The sequence below is a fragment of the Coturnix japonica genome, chromosome 1 (genome assembly GCF_001577835.2).
Source record: "Coturnix japonica isolate 7356 chromosome 1, Coturnix japonica 2.1, whole genome shotgun sequence".
In the NCBI taxonomy this organism is placed as follows: Eukaryota; Metazoa; Chordata; class Aves; order Galliformes; family Phasianidae; genus Coturnix; species Coturnix japonica.
In genome coordinates, this window is record NC_029516.1 from 71,226,515 (window position 1) to 71,252,561 (window position 26,047).

The 26,047-nt window shown below is 40.3% G+C and overlaps 1 protein-coding gene across 4 annotated transcripts in view; it reads left to right on the forward strand.

Annotated features, from left to right (window-relative positions):
* Window positions 1–23,313, forward strand: part of POLQ (DNA polymerase theta) — a 48,454-nt gene extending 25,141 nt beyond the window's left edge. For 3 of the 4 annotated variants that reach the window (XM_015874562.2, XM_032447287.1, XM_015874571.2), the window contains 15 exons: window positions 305–3,450; window positions 4,110–4,253; window positions 4,841–5,031; window positions 6,161–6,401; window positions 7,393–7,586; window positions 9,152–9,289; window positions 10,641–10,815; window positions 11,846–11,981; window positions 12,553–12,671; window positions 13,547–13,731; window positions 14,091–14,202; window positions 15,462–15,586; window positions 17,021–17,174; window positions 19,170–19,285; window positions 22,826–23,313. In XM_015874562.2, coding sequence (XP_015730048.2) covers window positions 305–3,450; window positions 4,110–4,253; window positions 4,841–5,031; window positions 6,161–6,401; window positions 7,393–7,586; window positions 9,152–9,289; window positions 10,641–10,815; window positions 11,846–11,981; window positions 12,553–12,671; window positions 13,547–13,731; window positions 14,091–14,202; window positions 15,462–15,586; window positions 17,021–17,174; window positions 19,170–19,285; window positions 22,826–22,939 — 5,290 coding nt within the window. In that variant the 3' untranslated portion in view covers window positions 22,940–23,313. Of the gene's footprint in view, window positions 1–304; window positions 3,451–4,109; window positions 4,254–4,840; window positions 5,032–6,160; window positions 6,402–7,392; window positions 7,587–9,151; window positions 9,290–10,640; window positions 10,816–11,845; window positions 11,982–12,552; window positions 12,672–13,546; window positions 13,732–14,090; window positions 14,203–15,461; window positions 15,587–17,020; window positions 17,175–19,169; window positions 19,286–22,825 lie in introns of those variants that run through there. The other variant, XM_032447288.1, reaches the window with a different exon arrangement.
* The last annotated feature ends 2,734 nt before the right edge of the window (window positions 23,314–26,047 follow it).

Below are 26,047 nucleotides of genomic sequence, written 5' to 3' on the forward strand. Positions count from 1 at the left end.
AGACCTAGATCTTACCCTGGCAGGGAGCTGGGACTTATCTGGGGCATGGGTTTGGATGCAAAAGCTTGGAATGCTTCTAGGGTATGCACTGTAGATGTAGCCAGTAATGTCTTTCATTGACATCATTGACATTCAGTAGAATACCAAAATTATTTCCTATTAAACAAGGTACATGTTGGACGTAGCATTATAGCTTCACAGAAGCACTAACTGAAATAGGAGCAGTGCAGAATAGGGTCAGTCCCTCATGTTGTTTGTTATTTTCTGCATAAATGTTCACATCTGTTTGTTGGCTTTCCCTTAGTGGTCGCAGGGCTGTGGATGAAGATGAAGAATCTGTAGAGGAGCGTCGGACTGTGCGCAGCATCTGGATGGCCGGAATGAAGGGCTTAACAGAAAGTGAAGCAGCTTCCCTCATTGTGGAGGAAGCCAGGGAACTTCTTCAGCAGGACTTGGCAGCAATGGGAGTGCAGTGGAACCCAGAGTCTTCTCTTGAGGCATCGTCTATGATCAGCAGTGAGTCAGAGATGGAAGAGAGACTACATAAGCCAGATGGAGAGCTATCTTCTGAATCTTCTGTGATGTTAAACCAAAAAGAGTGTGGAGTACAGAATCATAACGGCCTCAGCTCTCAGGCTGGAAAACTATCAGATATTAAAAAGGGATATAAAAGGCGGCTAAGCAGTAGTACAGCAGGCTCTAGATTTGAGAGTGAAGTCACATACAGGAAACAGGCACAAGCAGATGAAAGGAACAATACTGCTCACAGTGCTAGAAAACGGCCCTATATGAGTGGAGACAATGAAAATGTGGAAGGAATTCTTAAGGCCAAAACCAAGGCTGATTCCAACAGAGCAAGTCCAGAACTCCATACTGAGCAAGGGAAGACACCAACATTAGCAAAAATGTCTTCAGCCTCTAGATTGTTAAGAAGTGAGGACACACATTTAAAACGGACTAGGAACAAAAGTACTTTTTCAAAACTACAGAAGTCACTGCTTGAAGATTCAAGTATGATTATCATGGACATTAAAAAACCTTCAGCTTTCCTCCCCAGCATTTCTAAAGATAACTTATTTTCAGACCAAAACGATGAGGAACGTATAGAAAAAGTGTCTGTAACTCATAAGGTCCCAAATTCCGTACAAATGAGGGAAAAGAATGTAGAGAGAAAAGATAAAATGGAGAGTTTATTTACAGAACTTTCTAACCCCAGTGAAGGCATGCCTATGGAGAGAGCAGGTTTTCAAGCAACTGTTACATTACAGAGTATTCCACACATCAACAAGGAGACACATGATACTGTAGAAAGTCCGGTCATACCTGTAAGGGCTAGAATGCAGAGAAATCAAACTACTGCTGATAAGCAGGATAAAATCAATAAATTGCAAACAGATGGGAGCTCTGCTATGTTGAAGGTTGATAAGCAGCATACTGCTTTAGATGCAGGTGATTGTAATGTAAACACTAACTGCTCTGAAAATGTATGTGCCCATAATGGCAGTAGGAAACAGAAGTCTGTGCATTTATGTCCTGGTGGTGATAAATTCTACCATGCTCAAATCCAGAATGGTGGTGTAAGTGGGAACAAATTACCCAATGAAAAATTGTTACAAGCTGGAGCACTACAAAAAGGCAGCAGTCATCTTAAGGATTTTCTGAAAGACTCTCTAGTAAAATCCAGAGCTATTTGTGATGCAGATGATGTTCAGAATGGTCCATCCTCTGGTCTGATTTGTATCTCTACAGACTTTGAAGATAGCTTCCAGTTGGATACTCAGACTGAGAGGATAATAAAACAGGAGGTAGCAGCTGAAATCACACGAAAGCAGGGAATAAAGGATTCAGAACTGGCAGTAGTACCTCAGCAGGAAATCTCCATGAAACTAAGCACTTTGCAGGCTGAGAATGCTACTGGGGAAAGACTAGATGTAACAGTAAGGAAACCAAGCTTATTGAGTACTATCACAACAAATAATGTTAGAAAAAACACAGATCAGCCCTGCAGTAACAAAGTTTTGGAGTCTGGTGAACTTGACATACAGCCTGTAGCAAACGAAATAGAATCTGTACCTGTCCTTAAAGGAAGTGACTACTCAGTGACTGATTCTCAGCTAAACAGTTTTCTACAGTATTATCAGACCCAAAATTCAGTGAAAGAGGAGAGTGCTTCTAAAGGTCCCAATAAAGCACCCTGCTCTCTTGATAGGGAGCACTTTGTAGAAGAAGAATACCATCCTGTCATGGAAACAAGCCTGAATGTGAGTGATGGCTTGTTGTTTGATGATAGCTTTGGTAATGTCAGTGGTCTTTCAGCTGTGAACATCATGGAAGCTGACAGAAAGGAACCTGAGGGGAGGGAGGGAGTTTTGCTTCCCACAGGTGGTCTTTTGCAGAACCTAAGGCCTGTTCAGAATAAATTTGATGTCGGAGACAATCAGAGGAAGCATGAGGATCCAGCACAGAATAATGATGTGTCTCCAGTATTCTCTGATCTCATAGCTGAAGTTTTAGATCATGCAAACTCCCCATCTTTTGGGGGAGATTTTCCTTGTACATCTCACAGTCAGTCTAAATTAAGAAACATTTGTGAAAATTATTCCAATCCAAAGGATTTAGAAGTGGATCATGATAAAAAGCTCCAATGTAGCCAGCAAACATTAGATAAGAAAACCCATCCAGTAGTGTGGTCTGACCACTCATTTGAACTGAGCCCAGGACTACAGGATGTACTAGACAAATGGCCTAGTCCTTCAGGCACTGAACTTGTTCAAGTAAATGTAAGAAGCTCCTGTCTGAAAGAAAATTTAGTTGCTTCAATTGCTAATCAAGAGCCAGATGCAATTTTTGAATTTGACCATCATCAGCTAGAGCCTTTGTCTAATTGTCAGGATTTAAAAGACTATTGCAGAGTTAAAGGAAACAAAACAAAAGACTTGGATATTCGGAAATCAGACTGTGTAACACTTATGCTCAGGGGAAGCAACAGGACATCCTATCCTCCACCAGATAATTGTAATGGGTTTGTTCCTCCAACACCCCCCAAAGAACCTTTTCCAAAAAGTTCTGTATCTTTCTCTGTGAAATCTGCAAGGAAGAGACAGGTTGCCAGCATGAATGGAGAGCAACTGGTTCAGTCACAGCACAATTATGAGTTTGATGCAGAGAAGCAGATAGTTGAGGGAGTAGCCTCAGCTGAGGCTGACGAGATAAAAGATGATTCCATTATAGACAAAGACTTCTCACTGCAGCTGTCTCAGGATGTTTTTCCACTCACTCCCTCAAGTCCTGAAGGGTTCACTATTGTTGATGTAGCAGGTGACAAAACACTTTTCCAGACTTTTCTTGCAGAATGGAAGGAGAAAAGCAGATTTTCCATCTCAGTGGCATGTGAAAGAAGAAAATGTCCCTTGTCACCCAAATCAACAATTGGTGGCAGATTCAAACAAGGTTAGTTCCATGTCTGTGAACAACACGATGGCATCTTCAGCTTGAAGCAGCAGTGATGTAGGAAAGAATTTGAAAAAGGAGGAAAATTACTGACACTAATTGAATACTGTCAATCTCAGCAAAGCAAAGGAGATAAGTGTTGGAGAATGAAGAACTGATGTCAGGCATTGTGCTCTTAGGTCTTTGGTGGTTGTAATGATGTGTTAGCAGCTTGTTTGTATGTGAAAACATTTAAAAGTACTTGACATTTCATACCTAATTTTAAATGAATCTCTGTTGTATGGTCCCTTTATCACATATATCTTTCCATGTCTTAAATTCTACTGTATTTTAAAGTAAACAGTGTATTTAACAGTAACCTCTAGGGATTGTTCAGGGTCTCCACCAGCCAGCACTGCTTGTGGGATTGCATCTGAAGCAAGTATTTCCACATTTGCAAAATATTAATTTGAGAAAACTGCTGTGTCCTAAACATCTTCCCTCCTGCCCTCCTCCTTACCCCAAAGAGAAACACAGATATTTTCTCCATATAGATAGAAGTAAAGGTTTATATTCACGTTTAACAAATTTAAGCTCAGCTGTAGGTATCTATATTTTCCAGAGCCAAACTCTCCCATATTTATAGATTTTGTAATTATAACCTAAAAATATTCCCTTAGGAAATTTTCCACAGGGGATGCAGGTGAAAGATGATGGATTTCCTGTCCAACACTGTGAAGACATCTTGGTAGTTGGACTGGCAGTCTGTTGGGGTGGAAAAGATGCCTACTATATATCTTTGCAGCAGGTGCAAGACCAGACTGGTAAGTGAGCAGACAAGCTGTGCTGCTTTACGTGACAGTGCATTTCAGAAAAGTACCTGTGATAGTTCTTTGGAACTGTTATAGTTATTCCTAACTCAGCCCTTTGTGTGATGGAGTAAGTTAGCCATGTTATTTTTTGTCACTTTAAGTGTTCAGCAGGCTTGAATAAGTTGCTATCTATAGATTTGTGCTACCAGGTGATTGGCACAAGCAAAGAACTACAGCTCATGTGGTGGACCACTTACATCTTGGCTTACTCCTATGTTCTCTTTAGCTTATCTGCTTTTCTCTTTCAACTTCTATTAGCTTTCACTCTTCAGAGCAAATCTGACATTAGAATAAGGCCCAATCTGCTCTTATGGCTAAGTTTTGATTCATGGCCATCCTTATTCAGCAGTGTAAACACAGCATATTTTTTGGGAGCCACATCTAGTTTGAAAAAATAGATAAAGTCAATATAGGTTTATTGTTACTTGTTTACTGTCCTACTGTACTTTTTGTGCTTTAGTTGGTTGCATTCAAGATTTTCTCTCTTTTCTTTATACAATGGGTAAAAATGTTGATTTTGTTTGTATTTTCTACCTTAGAAATCAGTCCGAGTTTGGCACCGCCACCTTTGGACAAAAACCTGTCGGTAACAGAGAGACTGCATCATTTGCAGCTGTACCTGCAGGAGAAGCAGGAGCGCTCACTTATCATGTATAATTTCATTCAGCACTACAAGACCCTTGTTATGGCTTGTGGCATCTCCTTGGAAGGAAGTTTTGAGGACCCAAAGGTTGGCAGGATTAAGAATTTTAACTTGGGTAAAACACATACATGGAAATGCAGGAGAACCTTCTGCTGCTTCTGTAATTTAGATTTGAATATTAACATACATTGGGGGCTGTAGGGAAATTTTCTTCCAGTGGAAAATGTAGAACGTTATTTAGAGCAGTTTTCATGCAGTGTGTGCGTTTGTGTTCCCTACAAGAGAAACGGGCCAGGTTCAGTGTTATTTAACACGTTAATATTTCATAACTGAATACTTAAGTGGAGAGGATAAGTTTAAATCTCACCCGTCCCAGTGGACAGGGCTGAAGCTACAGTCTTGTAGCTTATAAGAAGCTACGGACTGAAATACCAGGAACGTTTCTGGTCAGATTATTGAATCTGAGATCAGAAGATTTTGTTACCAAAGATTTTATCTGCTATGTGTATGGACCACTCTACTAGTACTATTTTTTTCAAAACAAAATCTATATGTAATTTCAAAAGGCATGGATGCCACCTATAATTCAAATGAAACTCTGGAAAGAGTTTAAATGGCCTCCTTGTCCTTATTAGGAAAAGCTTTAGAAGCACAGAAATTTCTAGTGTTGATATTTATATCTTACATCACACGTGGGCTGAATAGCATCAAGGCTATTAATCAATATTAGCAATTAAAATGTGCAGATAAGTAGCAAAGCTGCTCAACAGGAGGATGAGCTTAGTTTATTGATATTTGGAATAAAATTGAAGAGCAATAAAAGAGCTTGGCTCATAGACACCAGATCAACAGCAAGTACCGATTTTTACAAATTCAGTTTTCAGAGTAAACACATTTTGATCCTGGTTGTCATATTTAATCCTCTCTGTGTTAGGATGATGTAAGTAAAACAATGAAGAGTAGTACCTTTAGATGTTTTAAGTTGACAAAAGGTAAGATTTTCAAATGCGTAGAATTAATTTTCAGTGAGAATAAAGCATTTAAGTGACACGACCTCTTAGAAGTTTTATCTGAAATCATTTAACTTTTCCACAAGTTATTGCAGTCTGCCCGACAAATGAGGAATGTTCTGCACTATAACCTTGCTTTAACCCCCAGTCAAGTATTAAGGTTGTATTATGATTTTAAAAAAGTCTCATGGAAGTCTCTTTTTAAGGTTGCATGTTGGCTACTTGATTCTGGCTCTAAGGAACGTACCCTTCACAACATGGTGACTAACTTTCTGCCCAATGAACTACCTCTGCTGGAAGGGGTAGGTGCCGGCCAGGGTGTGCAGAGCCTGGGGCTTAGTGCCAGTGAAGATCATTCTGGGCGTTACAGAGCAGCAATAGAGTCTGTGCTCATCTTCAATGTCATGAACCAACTCCATAATGAACTACAGAAGGAAAATCTGACAGGTAAATAGACCTCCTCCACTTGAAGGCAGAGATAGGGTAGCTATACAACCACAAAGTGAGTGATTGGTGAAGAACAGAAGAGGTTTGGGAGTTCATATTCAAGTGTATTCTGTGGTAAAAATCTGATCTTTTAAAAGAAAAGAGGGAAATTTATTTGGAAATACATCTGCTTTGCAAAAACAAATTAACAAGAGGAGAGTTTGGGGGTTCATTATAGGATTTAAGATGTTTTCTTATATCCCAAACATCCATTGGTTCCATTGGCTGAGGAAGCCATCTGGGTAATAGTCTATTTAAAATCTCTGAATCAAAAGGATCCTTACCTACCAGGCAAGTACCCTGGCAACTCTGAGGGGACTTGTGGGTCTTCCTGTATTTGTTCCCTTTGTACACAGCTCTGGTGAGGCCACATCTAAAGCACTATGTTCAGTTTTGGGTCCCTCACTACAAAAAAGGCACTGAGGTGCTAGAGTGTTTCCAGTGAAGGGCACCAAAGCTGTGAGGGGTCTTAAGAGGAGCAGCTGAGGGAACTGGGATTGTTCAGTCTGGAGAAGAGGAGGCTCAGGGGAGACCTCATCGCTCCCTATAATTACCTGAAAGGAGACTGTGGGGAGTTTGGGGTCCAGCCTCTTTTCCCAGGAAACTAGTGATACGGTAATAGATAGAGGTAATGGCCTCAAGTTGCTCCAGGGGGTGTTCAGTTTGGATATTAGGAAAAATGTCTTCTCGAAAAGAGTGGTGGAGCATTGGAATAGGCTGCCCACTTACCAACTTATCAACTTCTATTATAAATGTTTTACTATGAAATATTCCAGAAACAGATGTATTTAAACTAAATCTGTTAAAAGATCTCGGTGTGTCAGGGCACTTGGTTTGTTTTGAAATCCAAGGGTTCCCCTGTTGCTTTATTTTATTTTTTAAACAAATTAGTTACAATTGATATGTTTTTGATGCTATAGAAGTTTTTTCTTGACATTTTTTCTTACTCCAGATGTGTTTTCTAAAGTGGAGATGCCCAACCATTATTGCTTGGCTCTGCTGGAGCTGAATGGCATTGGTTTTAGCACAGCAGCATATGAAACCCAGAAACAGGTCATGCAAGCTAAACTAACTGAGATTGAGACCAAAGCTTATCAACTGGCAGGCCACAGTTTCTCCTTGACCAGCCCTGATGACATTGCAGAGGTATGTGAGAGCTCAGATGGGACTGGAGTACTTTTGAGAAGATATTCTCAAGGAGTTTTTAGCATACAATGAAGGAAAAACTCTCATGGGAAGACTTTGTATGAAGAAAAGACTCTGGTCAGAGTTAATTTGTCTGTGCTCATTATGAGCTGGCTGCCTGCAAGGTGATGTGCATCTTCTGCTTGATAGTGATCATTATGATTTCTGCTAACTTCTGCAGAAATAAATAAGGCAGAAATGAAGTGGAAATGAACTTGTTGTCTTTACAGGACCTGGCTCCTCAGGAAGCATCAGATCATCTGCCAGTCAAACAGCTTTTGGATTATTTTGGGTTAACGGTGCAGGGCTAGAATAGCTTTGATGCAATGGCTGTATTTTACATACAGTGGATGTGGTATCATTTGATCTGAACTAGCTAGGATGTTGTTTTTAACACAAGCACAAAATAGAAGATTATTTTAAAGTTTTGAAAGAATTGCAACCTGTTTTTAAGAATCTGAACATTTATTTATAGAACCAATTCCTTTTTTAAAAAACTAAGACACAGATTTGGATTTAAATTACCGATACTTTTATTTCTGTAGAACATTACTTTCTGTTTTTTATGTATGTTTCTTGTCATCCCAGGAATAGATTAGAACTGCCATGCATGCATTTTTATCTGGTTAGTTCTGTTTGATACACTACTTTCTTGTTGAATGGCTTGTTATGGAAGTAACTAAAATTTGCAAACAGTGATCACTAAAAGAAGTTCCAGAAATATTCTACCTATGTTGCAAATGCAGTTTTGTTTTGTAGTATTAGTGTGAGTTACAACTCCTCAAATAGTGCTCAGCTCTAATTTTATTTTGCTTCATGGAAAAGAGGAAGAAACATTTTTCTATAATCTTTTTTTTTCATACAGAAATTTTGCTTGAAATCATGTGAAGCATTTTTTCCTTTATAGATCAGTGGAGCTTTACCCTTCTTATTTTCTGGCAGCAAAACTTTTGTGCTAAATAAACTTGTGAGAGAAAAAACTTCTATTCCCTTATCCCAGCTGTGAAGTGAAATGTAATAACTGTGAAACAGTGTATAACTCTACACAGAATGGAAAGTGAAGAACTGTGTTGTATCTGTCAAGTAGTGAGCATGTACTTCAATTTCCAGTTTTTGGCAGTTTGTTAGAAAAACTGATATTCTGTGGCCACCTCCTCCAGTGCCAATCTTGTTATGCTGAAGCTTGTTCTGCACTAACACTGCTTGTCTTCACTAATGTTCTTCCCACTTCTGGTCTTCTTAATTCCATGTTTTATAAGAGTTGGCTCTTAGCAGTAAACTCTCTTATTGGATGGAGTTAATTACCTTTCCTAAAAACATACATCTGAACTCAAACTTATAGTACTTAGAAAATGAGATTTTAGATTGCATTTTGTAGTTAATTAAAATAAGGAGAGATGACTTTGATAGCTTTCTAATTACTTGGAGCATTCCTGCTATCCTCTGTCTGAAATAGGCTGTTTAAGTGCTGCATTAAGTGCATGAGTAGCGTGCAGAAATTGATCTGAGATGCTGGCCTTTTTCAGGTTTTGTTCCTAGAGTTGAAGTTGCCACAAAATGGAGATGTGAAAGTTCAAGGGAACAAGAAAACTCTGGGTTACACCAGAAGAACAACTATTAAAGGAAACCGGGTTAGGTTGAGCAAGCAGTTCAGTACAACCAAGGTACAGTAAAGTCTGGTTCTAATCTGAAATTGACTGTAAAAATTCTTACTCCACACACGTACTGTTGGAATTAGATGTACTGGTGTAGACAAAAGTAAACTTTTTCTTGCCTTTCACTCCTCCACCTACCACTGGAAATTCAAATCTGGCTTCTCCTTTAGCAGAGCTGTTAACTCCTAATCTTCCAAAGCCCAATTGTAGTGAGGACCTAGCTCTCAATAGCAGGTTTAAATGAGAGTAGTCAGGCAGAATTTGAATCAAGACCAAAATAGATGATTTTGTAAAGCCAACAGTAGAAGTGTTTTTCAACATCAGCTTGAAGGACATTTAAATACAGTATTTTCCCTACCAGTTAGTGCCCAATCTATATTTGGTGCTTCACAGAATTTATCTTCAGAATGGTTGATCCTATGGCATGTTGAATGTAGAATTTCAAAAGCTTGTATATATGTGAAGGTGATTGCCATACTGTGTAGCTGCTAGATACTGTGCAGCTGCAGTAATAACAACTTCTGTTATACTGTGCTAATAGGTGTTCTTGTCAGACAAGTGATATGAGCTAACAACTATGTTCCCTGTTTTCAGTACTCATTAATGTGTTGTTTTCTTACTTTCCCCGTGTTCAATGTAGTCAGTGACTGGAAAGCAAATATTGATCTTTGAAACTTAAGTGGCAGTGAAGAATTAAGTATTCTAGTGGTGGAAGAACAGAGAAGCAAATTCAAATTGAGGATTCCCTCCTTTTGTGGTGTAAAAGGCAGAGACAATAACAGTCTGCTGCATACAAAAATGTGTTATGCTGGAAAAAGAGTTGTATGACATTATCTTTTGATTTTAGTCCCTTCATCGGTAGTGATGAACTTTGCCTTTCAAGGAACATGGTCAAGGGCTTTGCTTTATGTGCTCCTAACATGAAGATAGGAGACAATCATAGAATTGATTGAGTTTGAAGGGATCTTAGAAGTCACCTAGTTCCAGCACCTACTGTGGGCAAGCTTGACCACCTCCAACAGGGAGACAACTGTACAAGTAAATGGAGGAGAAACATTAACACTGTAAAAGTAGGCAACATAGAGGACACATGGCAAGCAATGCTTTTTTGCTCATTTCAGGTGACTTGTTGATTGGTACAGACCAATAATGGTGGATGTAAGAAATCCAGAGAGAGGTCTTTGCCTTGCTTGTGTCTGATGGTGTTTTCATTGTTCAGGTGTAAGCACTATAATATCACTGACTGTAAATCAAATGGATACTGGAAGCTCACTGATGGAGATGCTTCTTCCCACAAAGCTGCAAGATCTTTATAAAACTTTTAAGGCAATTAATTGCAACTGTGTTTCTCTCCACCAAGGATGTTTTGGAGAAATTAAAGACACTTCACCCATTGCCAGGGCTGATATTGGAATGGAGAAGGATCAACAATGCCATTTCCAAAGTGGTGTTTCCACTACAGAGGGAAAAACGATTCAATTCTGCACTAGGAATGGAAAGGATATATCCAGTGTCACAGACTCACACAGCTACAGGTAAAGAAATGACTGCAAAATCCTTCCTCATTATTGAATGTTCACAGCTTTTCTGTAGGGAAAAGAGTAAAGAAATCAAGCCTGTCCTTTATTTTAAACCGAATGAAAATACATAAATATCTGTTTCACATTAATCTGTCCTGTAAGTCTGAATGTGTTAAAATATGAGGTTTACTCCAAAAGTAACACCTTCTGTTTTGTTATGTTGGCCCACAATGTCAGAGTTGGATGTTGGCTGTATAGCAGTAGAGGCTGAACATTCCCACCAGTATTCTATTACATGTTGTTGCTGCATGACAGATGGCAGCAGAGGGGCAGTCTGACGAAATGGTATCCAACATGGAAGCATGTATGAAACGAGGGTATGTAACTTGAGTCCTCTATGCAGAAGAAAATGGCATCCATTGACATTCATTGATGCTTGCTGAATGTTTGTGGAGACCAAACAGTGGATGTGAACAGTGAAGAAGTGGGTGGTGCATTTCAACAGTGGCAACAGTGACAATGAGTCATCTCTGTTGGTGCAGATTTTTACAAGTGTGGTATACAGGCTCCTGTTCATCAGTGATAAAAATACATAGCTAATTATGGTTACTGTGCTGAAAAATGGTGTTTTGTAGCTGAGAATTTTCTCTACCAAATAGCATTACTGCACTCTTTGTATATGTTATATTTTCCATGGAAATAAATAGGAGGCATTACTTTTGGAGAGACCTACGTGGATGTGTTTGTTCTGTGAGAAGTGTAATTTATTTCTTGCATATTATCTTGCAAATCTCTGACCCTAGAACAGGTTCTGGATCTTGGAATTTCCTGTTAGCTGTAAGAAAATGATGGACAGGAACCACCTAAACAAGCATGAGCTCATTAGTCATAATTTTATTTTTTTTTCTCCAGGTTTCTTTTTTTTTCCTTTTCCCCAAAACACTTTACTGTTGTGTTTTGCACAGTGATGCAGATGTGTGTTCCCCTACTGGACAGATTCCTTTCGAACTCTTAATTATACCTTCTCTTTTATCTTCCTTTTCAGGTCGAGTAAGTTTTGCAGAGCCAAATATCCAGAATGTGCCAAGAGATTTTGAGATTGAAATGCCGACTGTAGTTGAAGAAAGCCCACCCTTCCGAAGCCATGGAAGTGTTTATTCTCGTGCTGTTTCCAGGGTCAGGTAGGAAGGATCTTGGCAATGCTTGTGTTTATTCCCCTGATCCTAATGTGGTTGAGTTGTGAAATTTCTTTTTTCTGACTTTGCCTGTGGCTGCTGTCATGTCAATGTGACTCATTTCTCAGTGTTTCCCTTACAGTTTCAGGGGAATAAATACCAAAAAAGCTTTATTCAGGAGAAAAAAATAATGACACGTGAGAGATATAATAATACTGATAGCATGAGGCCTCGTGTAGTTACTTTTTATAGTCACATGTGGAACTCAGCAGCAAACAGACTAGTGTTATGCTTTCCATCCAATAGTAGCATGTATGAGTCTGAAAAGTAATTAACTGGTTAGGATCTGGCTTAACTCTCTAAGAACTGTGCTGAAGAAGGGTGGGATATTGTGGAAGAAGTAGAAGAGAAGTCAGCCATTTTATGCTATTCTCTCATAGTTTCTTTATGGATTGGGGAATAGAGGCTACTGTCTTGTTTGCATTCACAGCTTCTTCATGGCAAAAATGATTATGCATCTAAAATTCTTTCAGCATTTTAGAAATTGGTGAAGAAAAGTGATTCTTTGTCTCCCCAGAGGTCGAAAGCATTCAAGTGTTTTGCCTAATAGTGTAAATACTTGGGCTGAAGACAGAGCTGAAAGAAGAGGAATCCCATTTTCTGTTAGCATGCGGCATGCCTTTGTTCCCTTTCCAGGTAACACTTGGTTCCTGCTCTGTGCAAGCTATTTCTTAAGAATGTAGTTAACGAAAAATCCTAGATCTGATGAAGAGTTAAGAAGTGGTGACAGTACATACCTGAGTAGCCTCCTTGGGAAACAAATGAAATTGTTAGCATGCTCTCAGAATTACTCACAGGAAGGCTGTAAAGGAGAATATTTCAACTCAGTAAAATATTCTAATGTTATAATTCAGATGTTCGCACCTTAATTCCCTCTTTAAGAATACATTATTTTGTAAGGAGTTATATTTACGGAGCTCTTAATACACCAATTGCACTCTATCTATAGAACTCCTAATACACACTGTATCTAGTGTTGTCTATTCTGTTGTCTGTTTTCACACTGCCTGCCCTGGCTCAGTACAAGCCTGCTGGTCTGATCTCTTTGTTGAGCATTCCTGTCAGGTGCTAGATTTGTACACAAGCACCTGGACAAATAACTGTCTGGGTACACTTGATGGATTTTAGATTTTATTAGGTTTGATTTTATTTCTACTGCTGACTGGTAGAACTTTTACCAGGTGCAGAAGTGATTCCTAAAAGTATTCACAAAAAAAAAACCCAGAATCTGAAGTTGCATAGAGATAGCTGTATATAACTTTCACAGCAGAAGGTGCAACTACCCAAGAGGCATCAGTCCTTTTCACTGCGGTTAACCTCTGTGAGATTAACTGCAAATGAAAGAAAGTTCTGTGGTTCAGTAGCGCTTGCCCACATGGGCATAAATGATGTCAAAAGTCAAGAAGATGCAATTCAGATCTTCTTTTTCTCAGGAGATGGAGATTTGTGTGGTTGGAATGTTGCTGAAGTAATTTATAAAATAATGATTTGTCCTTATCTGTTGACTTCAGGTGGTTTTATCTTGGCTGCTGATTATTGTCAGCTTGAATTGAGGATCCTTGCACATTTGTCTCGTGACTGTCGACTCATTGAAGCCTTTAGCAAGGGTACTGATGTCTTTAAGAGCATTGCAGCAGAATGGAAGATGATTGATTCTGAAGCTGTTGGAGACAACACCAGGCAACAAGCTAAGCAGGTATGTTTCAGGAAAAAAACCAAACATAATCATCAGCTTTCTGGGCAAAAAGTTTTGGTGTTCAAAACATTGGGAGTCATAGTAAAATAATTTGCAGTTTGAGTCTGGCTGTGACTGTTCAATAATTGCTTTGTAAATCCTCCTGCTTTTAGTACGTTTCAGCTGGAGCTCTCTGAGTATTAGGGAATAAGGATGGAGAAATGGAGAATAAATGGCTGTGCTTAGAGGTCATCTCTCTACCTGAAACCTTGCCCTTGTTACAATACACTTGTCTTCCACTGAATCACATTTTGTTTTGGCTTGTTTTTCTCTGCATGGCTCACCGCACTGTTATGGTTCTTTGCCCTGTCCTCTGGCAGATTTGCTATGGAATCATCTATGGAATAGGAGCAAAATCTTTGGGTGAGCAGATGGGCATTGATGACAATGAAGCTGCCAATTACATTGAATCCTTCAAATCAAGATACACAGGTTAGGATAAGACTATTTGGAAGCCTTTTTTTTTTTTTTCCTTTTGTTGTGTTGGTTGCTCTTCTGTTTTTAAATCCCTTCACTCCGTGTCTCTTCAAATCCAAAATTCATCTTTGCTCTCCCACTACTCCAATTATCTTTTTGAAAAAGCTTTTCATTTTGCAGAAGTCCTGTGTATGAACAGAGCAGTTTGGTACTCCACAATGTATGACTCTGTACTCGTGTTTTATTTGTTCTGAGAACACCATTGTCTGGTTACTACATGTATCAGCCCTGGGGATTAATTTTAAAGGTCTCAACTTTATGAATGAGAAGCACTCTTTTCTTTATTAAAACATACAGTTTTGAGGGATGTGTAATGTAATTTTAGGTCACATTTATAATTTTTAAATATAACTCTCTTCTATTTTTGTCTTCTGAGTTCATTGAACTTTAAACTGTCCTGCTTTATAACTATTATGTTCTTATCCAGTTGTTCAGAGTAATATACCTGAACATATACTGTAATTTCAATTCCTATGAATTTTCACTTCTGTATACTGCTGTTGCTAAATTACATACCTGACTGATTGACTAATGCTGCCAGTCTTGATCTTGAATAGCTCCTTTTATGTGCTGTATTTTGAAAACCCTGAAAAGTAACTGAAGTTAACTTTTTCCAGTTCACTGCAGTTGTTACCTGAACTTGCAATGAAAGAGGCTATTCTGTGTCTCATCTTTCTTTGACCTAAGTTTCTTTTTAACACCTTTGATGGACTGACTACTTCCTTTGCAGAGCACAAGAGGGTGAGTTTTTTCATCCTGGAATCTGAAGTCACAGTCTGAAGTAAGCCAACCTGAGTCATCATGGGCTCTGACTTCTGCTTTCAACTTACCCTCTTTCTGCCGCTTATCTTTACAGTATTCTCCAGGTCCTGACCTCTCCATTACCAATTGTATGTGTATGATCCTCTGCGCCTGGCCACTGTGCAGAAATTACTTCCTACCTTCTTAGGCACAGCCAGATATCCTGACACTATGTGTTCTCTTCCACCTCATAAGCCTTCGTAAGTTTCCCAGCAGAGCTTGAAAATGGGCTGAATTAACAATCGTGTGCTTTTGTCTCCTTCACTGACAGGGTCTAAAGGAAATGTGAAATGTGCTGTTTGAGCTTCCCAGGCAGCCTTCTTTTAGTCCAGTGAGGAATCAGTGTGAAGCATCCATTACCTTAGGCAACTTAATCAACTTGTCTTAATGAAAACTTTCTCTTCCTTTTACAGGCATTCAGAAATTCTTGAAGGAGACAGTAAGGAACTGCAGAAGAGATGGGTTTGTGCAGACCATACTGGGAAGACGGAGATACCTGCCAGCTATCAGAGATTCAAATCCCTACAGTAAAGCTCACGTAAGTTGGGTGCAGTACTTTCTCCTTTTTTGGTGTTAAATTTCTCCAGATTATCAGTGCCTGTGTTCTAGGGGGTCTATGAGCCGTTTCAGCTGTGACCTTCCACTTGTCACTTACTTCATTGTTCCCCCAGTTCTTCTGCAAATAACAAAGCTTTTGTCATGATCTGTTTGACGTAAGTCTTCTGTGACTGGGTGTGCAGCTGTCATCACTGTGCCTCACTTCAGAACTCCCACGTTGGGAGAGGAGTGAGTAATTTATTGATATAAGTGGACATGATTTTAAAAAGCCTCCACATTGTGATGCATTTTAACTCTTCAGGCTGTGCTGTTCCCACTCAGCAGTCTTTGCGTGTTACATGCTTTCAGCAATTGAAGGAAGGGGATTTAAAGTCCTACATTTTGGGGTACTTATTCCTTTTATTATGTATTCTCAAAGGAAAATTGCCCTGATTTGTTAGATAAATATTTTATGAACTTTATGTATGCCTGCACATTGGCGTTATTTTTTTCAAGGTCGTTTTGGACATTTCTGTCATGGGTTCTGTACCTCAGTAAGAGTGATTGACTTCCTGGAGAGGTGTTGGCATTTCAGTGGGGAGGAAGCATTGCACTTCTCAGTAGGAAGCTGACTCAGGATGTGTGGAATTAAAGACTTGAGTGGAACAAGAAGAGGGCGTGGGAGTTTGTACTTCAGGTAGCTGAAAGTGAAACCAGGAGATGTTAAAAACTTTTTTTTTTTGAGTTTATTTGACTGTTCAACCTGATGGGTACTTTGGTGTAAAGCTTTGTAGATGTGCCTTCTGTTCAACTTTGATTTATTCTTGAAAACCTTATTAAAGACCTAGTAATGAATGATCTTCACTTTCATTTCAGCTCCCTCATGACTTTTTGCACACATCTCAGTTCTAAGCCAAGAGACAGAGAAGAACTTCTGAATACACTTTTCTTGTCTGAGGAGGGGACTGGTGGAGTTTCCTTGTGTGGAAAACCTGCCATTGTATGATAGTGTAGTTTGTGTGGCTTTGCACAGCAGTTAGGGGCTACTGCATTAAAACTGATCATTATCCATTCCTGACAGTTTTGAAGATAGGCATGGTACTCAAATTATCTGGGAGACCTTCCTGGCCCTCACAAGAGCCCATGATCATGTCTACTGTCCTTCTCCCTCTTGTGGCATGTGACTTTTCAGATTACTGTCTCTCATACCAACAGTGCATTTCAAATGTGTGGATATACTGCTCTATTCAGTCAGCTGGAGAAATACTGTGCAAGAAGTTAGTCTATAATATCACAGGCAGATATATTGAACTCTGGAGGTTTTACTGTGCCTGGAGCTGGCCATATATTTACTATTTTTTAATGAAGTACATGTGGCATTTATTTTTTGGGTGGGTTCTGAAAAACAAATAACAAAATATTTGTTATTATTTAGGCAGAGCGCCAGGCTGTGAACACAACTGTTCAGGGATCTGCTGCCGACATTGTCAAAACAGCCACCGTGAACATTCAGAGACGCTTGGAAGCTCTCTCTTCTGTCACCAAGTCCCATGGACATCTGGAGAACTCATTCCAGAGAGATAAGACAGGTATACTCACCTCTTCCTTGCACTCTGAAGTAAAAATTTTGGTGATAGTAATGAGAAAAAAATAGTGCCTGTAAAATCTTTGAGACTTTGGCTTAGGTGGGGGGCAAATTTTATTTCCTGACAGTAATAAGAATGTGCTTAACAGGCAAAGGAGTTGTAAGAAATGAGAGAGAATGTCTGTTCAACAGATATGGTGAAGAAAACCTTGTGTTCATATTAGAAACCCCATTTTGCCCCGAAGTAAATGTTGCACATTGTGTTGCTGCTATAGATTTGTTGAAAAGTAGGAAAAAGAAGCCAAGCAGATATAGAGGCTTCAAAAGCTGTGAAAAGATGGGGTGGACCAACTTCTAGTTCCACAAATATGCATATATGTATTCCTTTTGTTAGACTTAAGATCAGAATTCACTGACCTTTGATGTACAGAGGCTCCATGATGGTGGTATAATGAAGCAGTTATCAGCATAAATTTCTTCTGTCTGCAGACAGCAAAGCTGTGTTGGGGTACTCATTCCCAGAGGAGTGTTATGAGGACTTTCTACACATAATGTAGACAGTGTTTTGTTCATCAATCATATATTTTTAGAAAGAAATAAGGGACAGAATGCTACGTTTCATTGATAGCTCTGTTCTTCAGCCTGAAGCGTGAAGCTGTCTTAATGTGAATAATGATTTCTGAACATGAGAAGGAAAACTAAATAATTAATTCTTAAGCCTCTCAAAATCTCAAGGAGATTTCTTCTAAGGTTTGCTATGGACAGTCGGCATGCACCTACAGCAGCTTACCTCTCCAGAGGCAGAAACTGGCAGTCTTTGCCCACCAGGGAGGGTAATTAGGAGGAAGAGTAGATTCCTTTGAGACAGTTTTTGCTCCTTCATAGCACAAGCTACTTCAAGAACTTGAAAGAATTCCCTTTGAGCGAGTTGTAGGTGTCTCTCCCTTCAGAGACGCATGCTGTGTCATGTGACTTCTTGAAGCAGCAGTGTTGAGTGTGAGGTTTATGTGAGGAACATAGAGTTAAACCATTGCTGTAGTTGTGAACTGCAGTCCTCCTTTAGCTGACCTGCAAAACAAATAACTTTTGAATGTGTGAGTTGGGATTTTTGTTTGTTTGCATTCAAACCATTGGCCTTCCAAGCTGTTGGCTCATGTTCTGTTTTTCATTCACCAGAACCCCTACGTCCTTCTCTGCAGGGCTACTGTAAAGGAATTCATCTCCCAGTCTGAATACATATCTGGAATTACTCTGGCTGAAGTGTAAAACCTTGCACTTTGCTATGTTGAACCTCGTTTGGTTCACAGGGGCCTACCTTTTGAGTTTGCTGAGGTCCCTCTGAATAGCATCCCTTCCTTCTAACATGTCAGCTATGCCACACAGCTTCATGTCCTTGCCAAACTTGTTGAGGGTGCCCTTGAACCTGTGAAGGGCCCATGAGGTCCATGAGGTTCCTATTTCTTTTTTGTCAGCTGCTTCCCAGCTAATTCAAAAACTGCTTTTTAATTTTATTATCATTTTTAATCAGAACTAATAGCTACGATTTCAGATAACTGCATTTAGGAGGAGATCAGTGTGTTTTTAAACTAGCCATTAAAATGATTTTGGGAAAAAAAAAACAGGATCCTCTTTTGTTTCCAGAGAGAACATTGTAGGCAACTTCTGATTAAACTTGACATGATTTTGTTTAAAATTTACTTTTAAAGCAGATGGTTCAGGAGACGCAACTGTCTCTTGTTTCTGTTCTGATTCACGTCTTTACAAACTAAGGCTGAAATATTTGTATTTAAAATGCTTGTCATTGTACATTTTTTGCCTCAGTAGGTGTACAAATATGAATAGGATAGAAAAGTTTTCTGGTTTTATCCATCAACATGGGATTTTTCATTTGTTCTTTGTATTCTTTTTCTTTGTATTAGGGATGTGTGAAGGCTTTTTGGTTACAAAATTGTGCTTTTGGTGGTGTCTAACAAACTGTGCTCTTTCTTCACCTATATAGGAAGGTTGTCAAGGAAGAGAAACAGAGAGATGTTGCATCCGATCAATGGAGGTTTCTTTATCCTTCAGCTCCATGATGAGCTCCTCTATGAAGTTGCAGAAGATGATGTGATCCAGGTACAGCTGTGCAGTTGTTTTTTTTTTGCTATCTACAGCATTACGATGTTGAAACAATTCTTAATTAAGATGGATCTTCTCTTGATGGTGTGCTAAAGGGCTTGTGAAAGAAATGGTAAATTGGTTGAAAAATGATATTTATATTCTTGATTCCTTTACTTTCAGACTTAAACCATCCCTGTGACTGCAGTTCATAGCTTTTTTTCTAGTGCCTGTTCGAACAGTTCTTGCATCTTCTCCTCAACATATGAGTGAAATAGCTTAGTACTGTTGATAGCTGCAGGGGAAAGTATTTCTCATTTGGAAATTCCCTGAGTCTGGATTTATTTTTGCCTTTCTCCTTATTCTCTTTGTCTTCTGCTGCCTAACTCAGTGCATGTGTTCATATCACCATAGTTTGCATTTGGTACTGCCTCCTCATTCCCTGCATACACGTCTTTCTGGCAATATTCTTAGGGGTAGCAGTAAAATAGATACAGTGAATGTGCTGCATGGACTTAAGGCACTTTTCATGTGCATAAATGTCTGTGTATGCTCTTCTCCTGTGCAGGAGTGTCTGTGCATTCTGGTGTCTGACAGCTCTCAGCAGTAAACCTCTCAGCTGTGTGCTGGCAGCAAAGTGTTTGCCCAAGTCCTGAGCACAAATCCAGGAAGGCTCCCAGGATGTGCTTCTGCATCTTTGAGTGTCCTCCCATTTTATTCTGCCTGTATGCCTTCCAAATGACAGAAGACCACATCCCAGTGGCAAGCAGAGACAGCAGTAGTGATGGGTCTGACCAATATTTTCCAGTTTTCTTAAAACAAAGTGTTTAATATTTTTCTCTTGAATCCCAGATTCTGTTTGTTTTGCCAGCTCCGATCAGACATCTGCTTCTTCCATCCAGGCAGGCTGTCACAAACATGAAAAGGCTCCTAATTTACATTATGTAGAGAACTGAAATCCCTCTAGAGTATAGGCTTTAACATCTTTAGACACTGAATTCAAGTTATCGTAGTATCCCCAGAAGAACTGGGGCCATATCCAAGGACTTTCATTTTATTTATTTATACTTACTTACTGTTTTAGATTTTTTCAGTAACAGCCTTTAATTCCAGGGCAACTATTAGTAGTTTCTAATTCTAAGGGAAATTAGAGAATTGATTCCCTGGGCAATCGAATAGAACAGTGCATGTACCCAAGGCATATTTCCCTGAATTTTCAGCTTGCAAGTTTTTCAGGGATTTCCTTCTACTGAAACAACAATGTACTTCCTGTCTTTTCATATTATTTTTTTTGTAGGGCCTGAAAGGGCTTTCTTTGTGACAATACTGCCTGCTCTCCATTGAGATGCACCATTAGATTCTTACTATAGTGAAAAGATACAGATTGGGAAGGAGCTCTTTAAATCCACCCCACTCAAGCCCTCACTCAAAGTAAGGCCTGAATTAATAAGTCCTTCTAATAGAATCATAGAGTCATGTAACCATTATGGCTGGAGAAGACCACTAAGATTATCTGCTCCAACCATCAATCCATCACCTCCGTGCTCACTAAACACATTTAAGTAAAAAGTGAGCATAACTTGGTTGCGTTGGTGACTTTTTCATCTTGCTGGCACCGAAATTTTATTGCACTGTAAGTCATGCGTTTCTTAGCTGGAGTAGTAATTTGTATTCAGACAGGTTAGTGTGGTCACACGCTTGATGCTGGCTCCAGATTATTTTCAGCTGCAAAAATGCACAAAGGACAACTAAAAATACCTAGTAGTTTATGTTGCAGTCAACAGAGTATCCTTGCAAATAGTTGGGGTAATGGCTGTTTTTCCTTGAACTAAAGGTATGAAAAATAGGAGATATTGGGGCTTTTATAGTCTGTGCAGAATGACAAAGTAGAAGGATGGAGCTTTCAGAGCTCATCACAACAGCAGCATGGTGAGAATATTATGAAAATGGAAGAACGTGGCTCAACCCTCAACCTGTTGTGTTGGTATCAGCTAGAAGGGGTCAGGAAGGAATGTTAAATTGTGGGATAGATTGGGAATCAAAGGCTGGGTGCTTTCTAGATTTATTTCTTTTTTTACTGCCTGCTTTATCCTGGCATTGTTGTTTTTATGTATACAAGTTGGCCGGTATTTTTCCTAGTGTGTTTTAGCTGGCCATTGAGAGTGCTGGAAGTGGAAACACTTGTTTAATTCACAGGCAATTCAGAGCCCAAAGTCCCCCAGGTCAGCAGTGGTGTATGACCTGTTTCATCCCATCAGCTTCCCCAGGGGCCCCATGCAGCTTCTTGTATCTCTGCAACTGTCTTCTGTAGACTGATGGCTTCTACTGTAAAGGCAACAGTGCTGTGCCATGTTCTTCGCTGGGCAGGCGGGCTGGGTCTGTTGCTGTTTTCAGAGAGCTTCCTCTATAGGGTTCACATTTCTTTTGAATTACTGCTCCCAACTCTTAATCAAGGCTGCAGAGGTTTTCAGTACAGTGAAAAATTGATCCATGTGTCATGCAAGCAACATTTTCTTTTTCCAGATCCTAGAATTATATTGGCTTTCTTTCTCACAACAGTATGCCTTACTTAGGCTCTGTTCAGCCTTTAATTTCTGATAACGCCTTTTTTTTTTTTCTTCTCCTCCATGGATGGTTATGTTTCATCCTATTTTTGAACAGGAGATTATTTCTACCCTAGTTTTCTGTTCTACTTCCCCATTCTCTGTACTTGTCTGTACTGAATTACGTCCTATTTCAAAGGCTTTTTCTAGGTTATCAAGAACATTATGAAATATGTTAAGTAAGGGTGTAGATTTTGTAAGACAGATCTCCCTCTGCTTCTTAATGCTGTTGTAAGCATATGTGCTATGATCTTCCCAGCATCCCTTCTCCTTTCCCCAGAAAAATTTCTATGATTCTGTGGTCTTATGGGGTAATTTCTCCTGTGGGCACCTGTAAAGAATGGAAAGCTCTGCAGGGCTGGATGCTCTGGACAGCTCCCACGGGCACAGCAGTCTGAGGCTGAGATGTGACTCAATCATTTCAGAGCTGCTTCTTACTCAACTGTGGTTCATGGGGTGAGTGTGAATGAAAAGATTCACTCATACAAGCAATCAGGACAGTCTGTGCCTTTGGTCCAAGACAACTATTTACTGGGGGGGGAAATACCCAGTCTCACAGTCCAGAAAGTCCAGAACAGATATATCTTCTGGGCATGTAGGGTACACATTTACTGTACCTAAATGAAGATTTTCTTAGAAATATCTTTGGAGGGCAGCAAGCTGGAGTTGCCACAACCAAACTGAGGGCAAATCTATGTGGTTTCTACCATCTGTAGATGGTCCCAACTCTGTAATGCATAAAATGTTATTTGTTTCAAACAACTTCCCAGTTCATAAATCCTAATCAGGATTAAAATGTTCCTTTACATTTCCATCAGTGGCAATTCAGTGCCAGTGAACACATGGAAAAGCTTCAGATGCCCAACCACCACAGCTACCAACAGAAAGAGCACTGAGCTGCTGTGTTTTGGGTTCCTACACAATGCTGCAAAACTCAGTGTGTGTTTTCTTGCAGGTAGCTCAGATTGTCAAGCATGAGATGGAAAACGCTGTCAAGCTCTCAGTAAAACTGAATGTTAAAGTGAGGATTGGACCTAGCTGGGGAGACCTGCAGGACCTGGAGCTGTAGATGTGAAACGTGGCTTTCTTGTTTTTGGAAGACACCGTGAGCTGCTCAGGGCAAGGCCCAGCACACCAGCAGGCAGCAGCAGGCCTCCTGCTTATGTTTCTGTGGTCATCACTATAAACCATCTTCTGAACTGGGTTGTGGAAGCTGCTATGAATTTACCATGCTGAGCCTTCCAAAGGTCAGGTGGTGCTGAGATGTTTACGGAACTGTGGAAGTTTTTAATTGCTAAAAGCACAGTATTTAATTTAGTTGTTCTTGTAATTTAAAAGAAAGTCTAATGAATTTATTACATATGAAATGAACTAGATTTTTTAATTAAAACAAAGACTATTTGGAGGTTTTTATGTGTAATTGTGTACAGGACAAAAAAAAAATAAAATATCACCATATTTGTACTTTACTTACCATCAAGTTTCACAGCCATCTGCTAGGAGCATTCTGCAGTTGTTTCTGCAGCTGATGTTGAAGTGCAGTGGTTTTTCATGGAGCAGCCGTGCAATGCTCACATTGAGTGCAACTGGGGGACAGTGTTAGAGCTCTTGTAACTAACAAAATCTGTAGCCAAAGTCTTCATTTTAGGTAATGAAGAAAAATGAAGAAAAGCATCTCAGCCTGGTGAGCTCAGGTGTTAATGAGGCCCATGCACAGAAGGCCACATCCTGGGCTTTAATCACACCATCAGAATCGCAGGGCTTGGAAGGGACCTCAAGATATCAAGGCCAACTCTGCTGCTAAAGCATGTACCCTACAGTAGGTCACACAGGTAAGCATCCAGATGGATCTTGAGTATCTCCATAGAAGGGGACTCTACAGCCTCTCTGGGCAGCCTGTGCCAGTGCTCTGTCACCCTTACCGTAAAGGACCTGCATGTCATGCAGCAGAACAGTCATGGTATGGAGGCAGGCATTAAGCAGTGATGGCCCACTGCCCTTCCCAGCATGGAGCTGACCCACCTGCCTGTTTCAATTTGTGTTTTTCTTCTCATTGCATTGAGATTTTCATTTGTTTGTTTCCTTTCTGCCCTCTCTGCGGGGTGGTTTTCACATCTGTCACCTGATAACTGAGCTCTTTATCCATGGCATTCACTTGATAGGCAGTTGCTTCCTTTCTATTCTGGGCGTATTAAAGCTTTGCTATTACCAGACCTGAACAGCAGCCCCCTGGTGTCAGACCATTTGTGTGCTCTGCCTGTATCGATGCTGGGTTGGATTCATTACTGATTCACACGGCCTGATGAGTTCCTGTTCCTGGGTGTCACGCAGCGATGCACCTGTGCTGGTATTCAGGCCTCGCTGCAGCCTCTGTGATTTGAGCCGCTCTCTGGCACATGGCAGCATTCCCCTCCTGCAGATTGCCTTTAGGAGTTCAGGCGGTGGTTCTCAGCAAGCCCCTCCAGATGGGGATGCTAATCAATGAAATGACTGACACTGAACTAAACTTATTTTGATAAACAAACTTGATGACTTCATTATAATTAAGCGGTAATTTGGAGCAAATGGGAAGATAAAAGTGGCCACTGCTCTATGAGGCAGCTGCTGTGTTTGAGTTGTGATAGCAGAGCTGGTTCTGAGCTGCTGCCTGATTGCTGCTATTTACATCCCTTCGTTCTGATTAGACTTTAACCATCAATGAGTCTCATTGATTCCCCCGAGCACAAGGAGCAAAACAAGACTTGGGTAAGTTGAGGCACTGCTGGGAATGGTGCTGAAAATGAAACCTGTTAATTTCAGAAGCTGGTAGGTGAGCCAGGAAGAGGTTGGCTGTGTGCATTATTCACATAATTTTGCCTGTGTTTCCTGCCCTACACCCCCGCAGTGGGCTGAGGCCCAGTTGGAAATAGCTTTTCTCTGGCTCAGGAGTGTGTACTCAGAGCACAGGTCCCTCTTTGTCTTCCTGTAGCCAGGATGCAATGCCTCTGTGTGTTTGCTCTTTGTCTTTCTGGCTGTTGGAGTCTCTATCCTGCCCACTTTTGTCAGTCAGTACTGCAGTGCACTCAGTATCATACGTGGTCTGGTAGCCCAGAAGGAAGATGGAGGGACACATGGATAGGGTAGGAGTCATGTTTGTTTTGGCATTTTGTCACTTGTCACAAGGAGTTGCTCCTGCCTCGTGCCATTCTGCAAGGCTGATGCAGCAGCAGGTGGGTGTCTGGCTGTCAACAGGGATAGGATCCATTGCCAACAACCAGCTGCAGACACCAGGGCTGCATTGTCTTCACTCAATGTGACTCCATATGCACCAAATTCTTACAGGACAGCCCATCATTCCTATGACTTGTTGAGCAGTCTTGTTCTACTTGGCTCACATCCACTTTCCTATCAAAATGGCTCACGTTTCATCCTACCACTGAACCCTTTTTGGTAGGGGGCAAAATGTCCCAGACTTGATACCAGGAACCACTCTGATCAGTAGCTGATATAGCTCCTCAGGCCTCATATGCATACAGCAACCTTGTTTAGCCCTGCTTGCTTTGACAAAGCTCTCCTTGGTAGCGCTGCCTACTAAAAGGGCGCTGTACTTTCCTGTACAGGGGAGCAGAGAAAGACAGACAGATGACAAAAGCTGGCATAATGCTCTGAATTGGTTCAGTTCTTTTGCTGTTCTCCCATTCTATTCTCATTTTATTGAGAGTTATAGAGCTTTTCTTGCTGTTTTGTCCTCTAAATCTTTAGCTGGAATATGGAAGGTGAACTGGAAGCGTGGTAGCTTTGGCTGATATTTTCAAACCTCCCAGGGATGGCTGTTAGGAATGACTTGTAAAGCACAGGAGCACTGCCTGGGTTCAGGCTGCGCCTCCATTTTTGCTGTCAGAGGAAGGGATGTGACCATCCTGGTCTCAGCAACAGCTGCTGTGAGATTTTCTGTGTTCCTAAGCGAGCAGTGTAAACTCCATCCAAATGTTCTACACAAGCCCCTCACCTTTTGAACTACTACAAAGAATCTAGGAGTACAAGCGGGGATAAAAAAAAGAGATCTACACCAACTAATTAGCAGTTCTTTCCTTTATTTTCTTTCCTTCTTCTTCATTTTTATTTATATATTTTTGTCTCCTAAATTAGGAACTCAAATCAGCTTCAGATAAAGCTGCTGTAGGTTTCTTATTGTGGA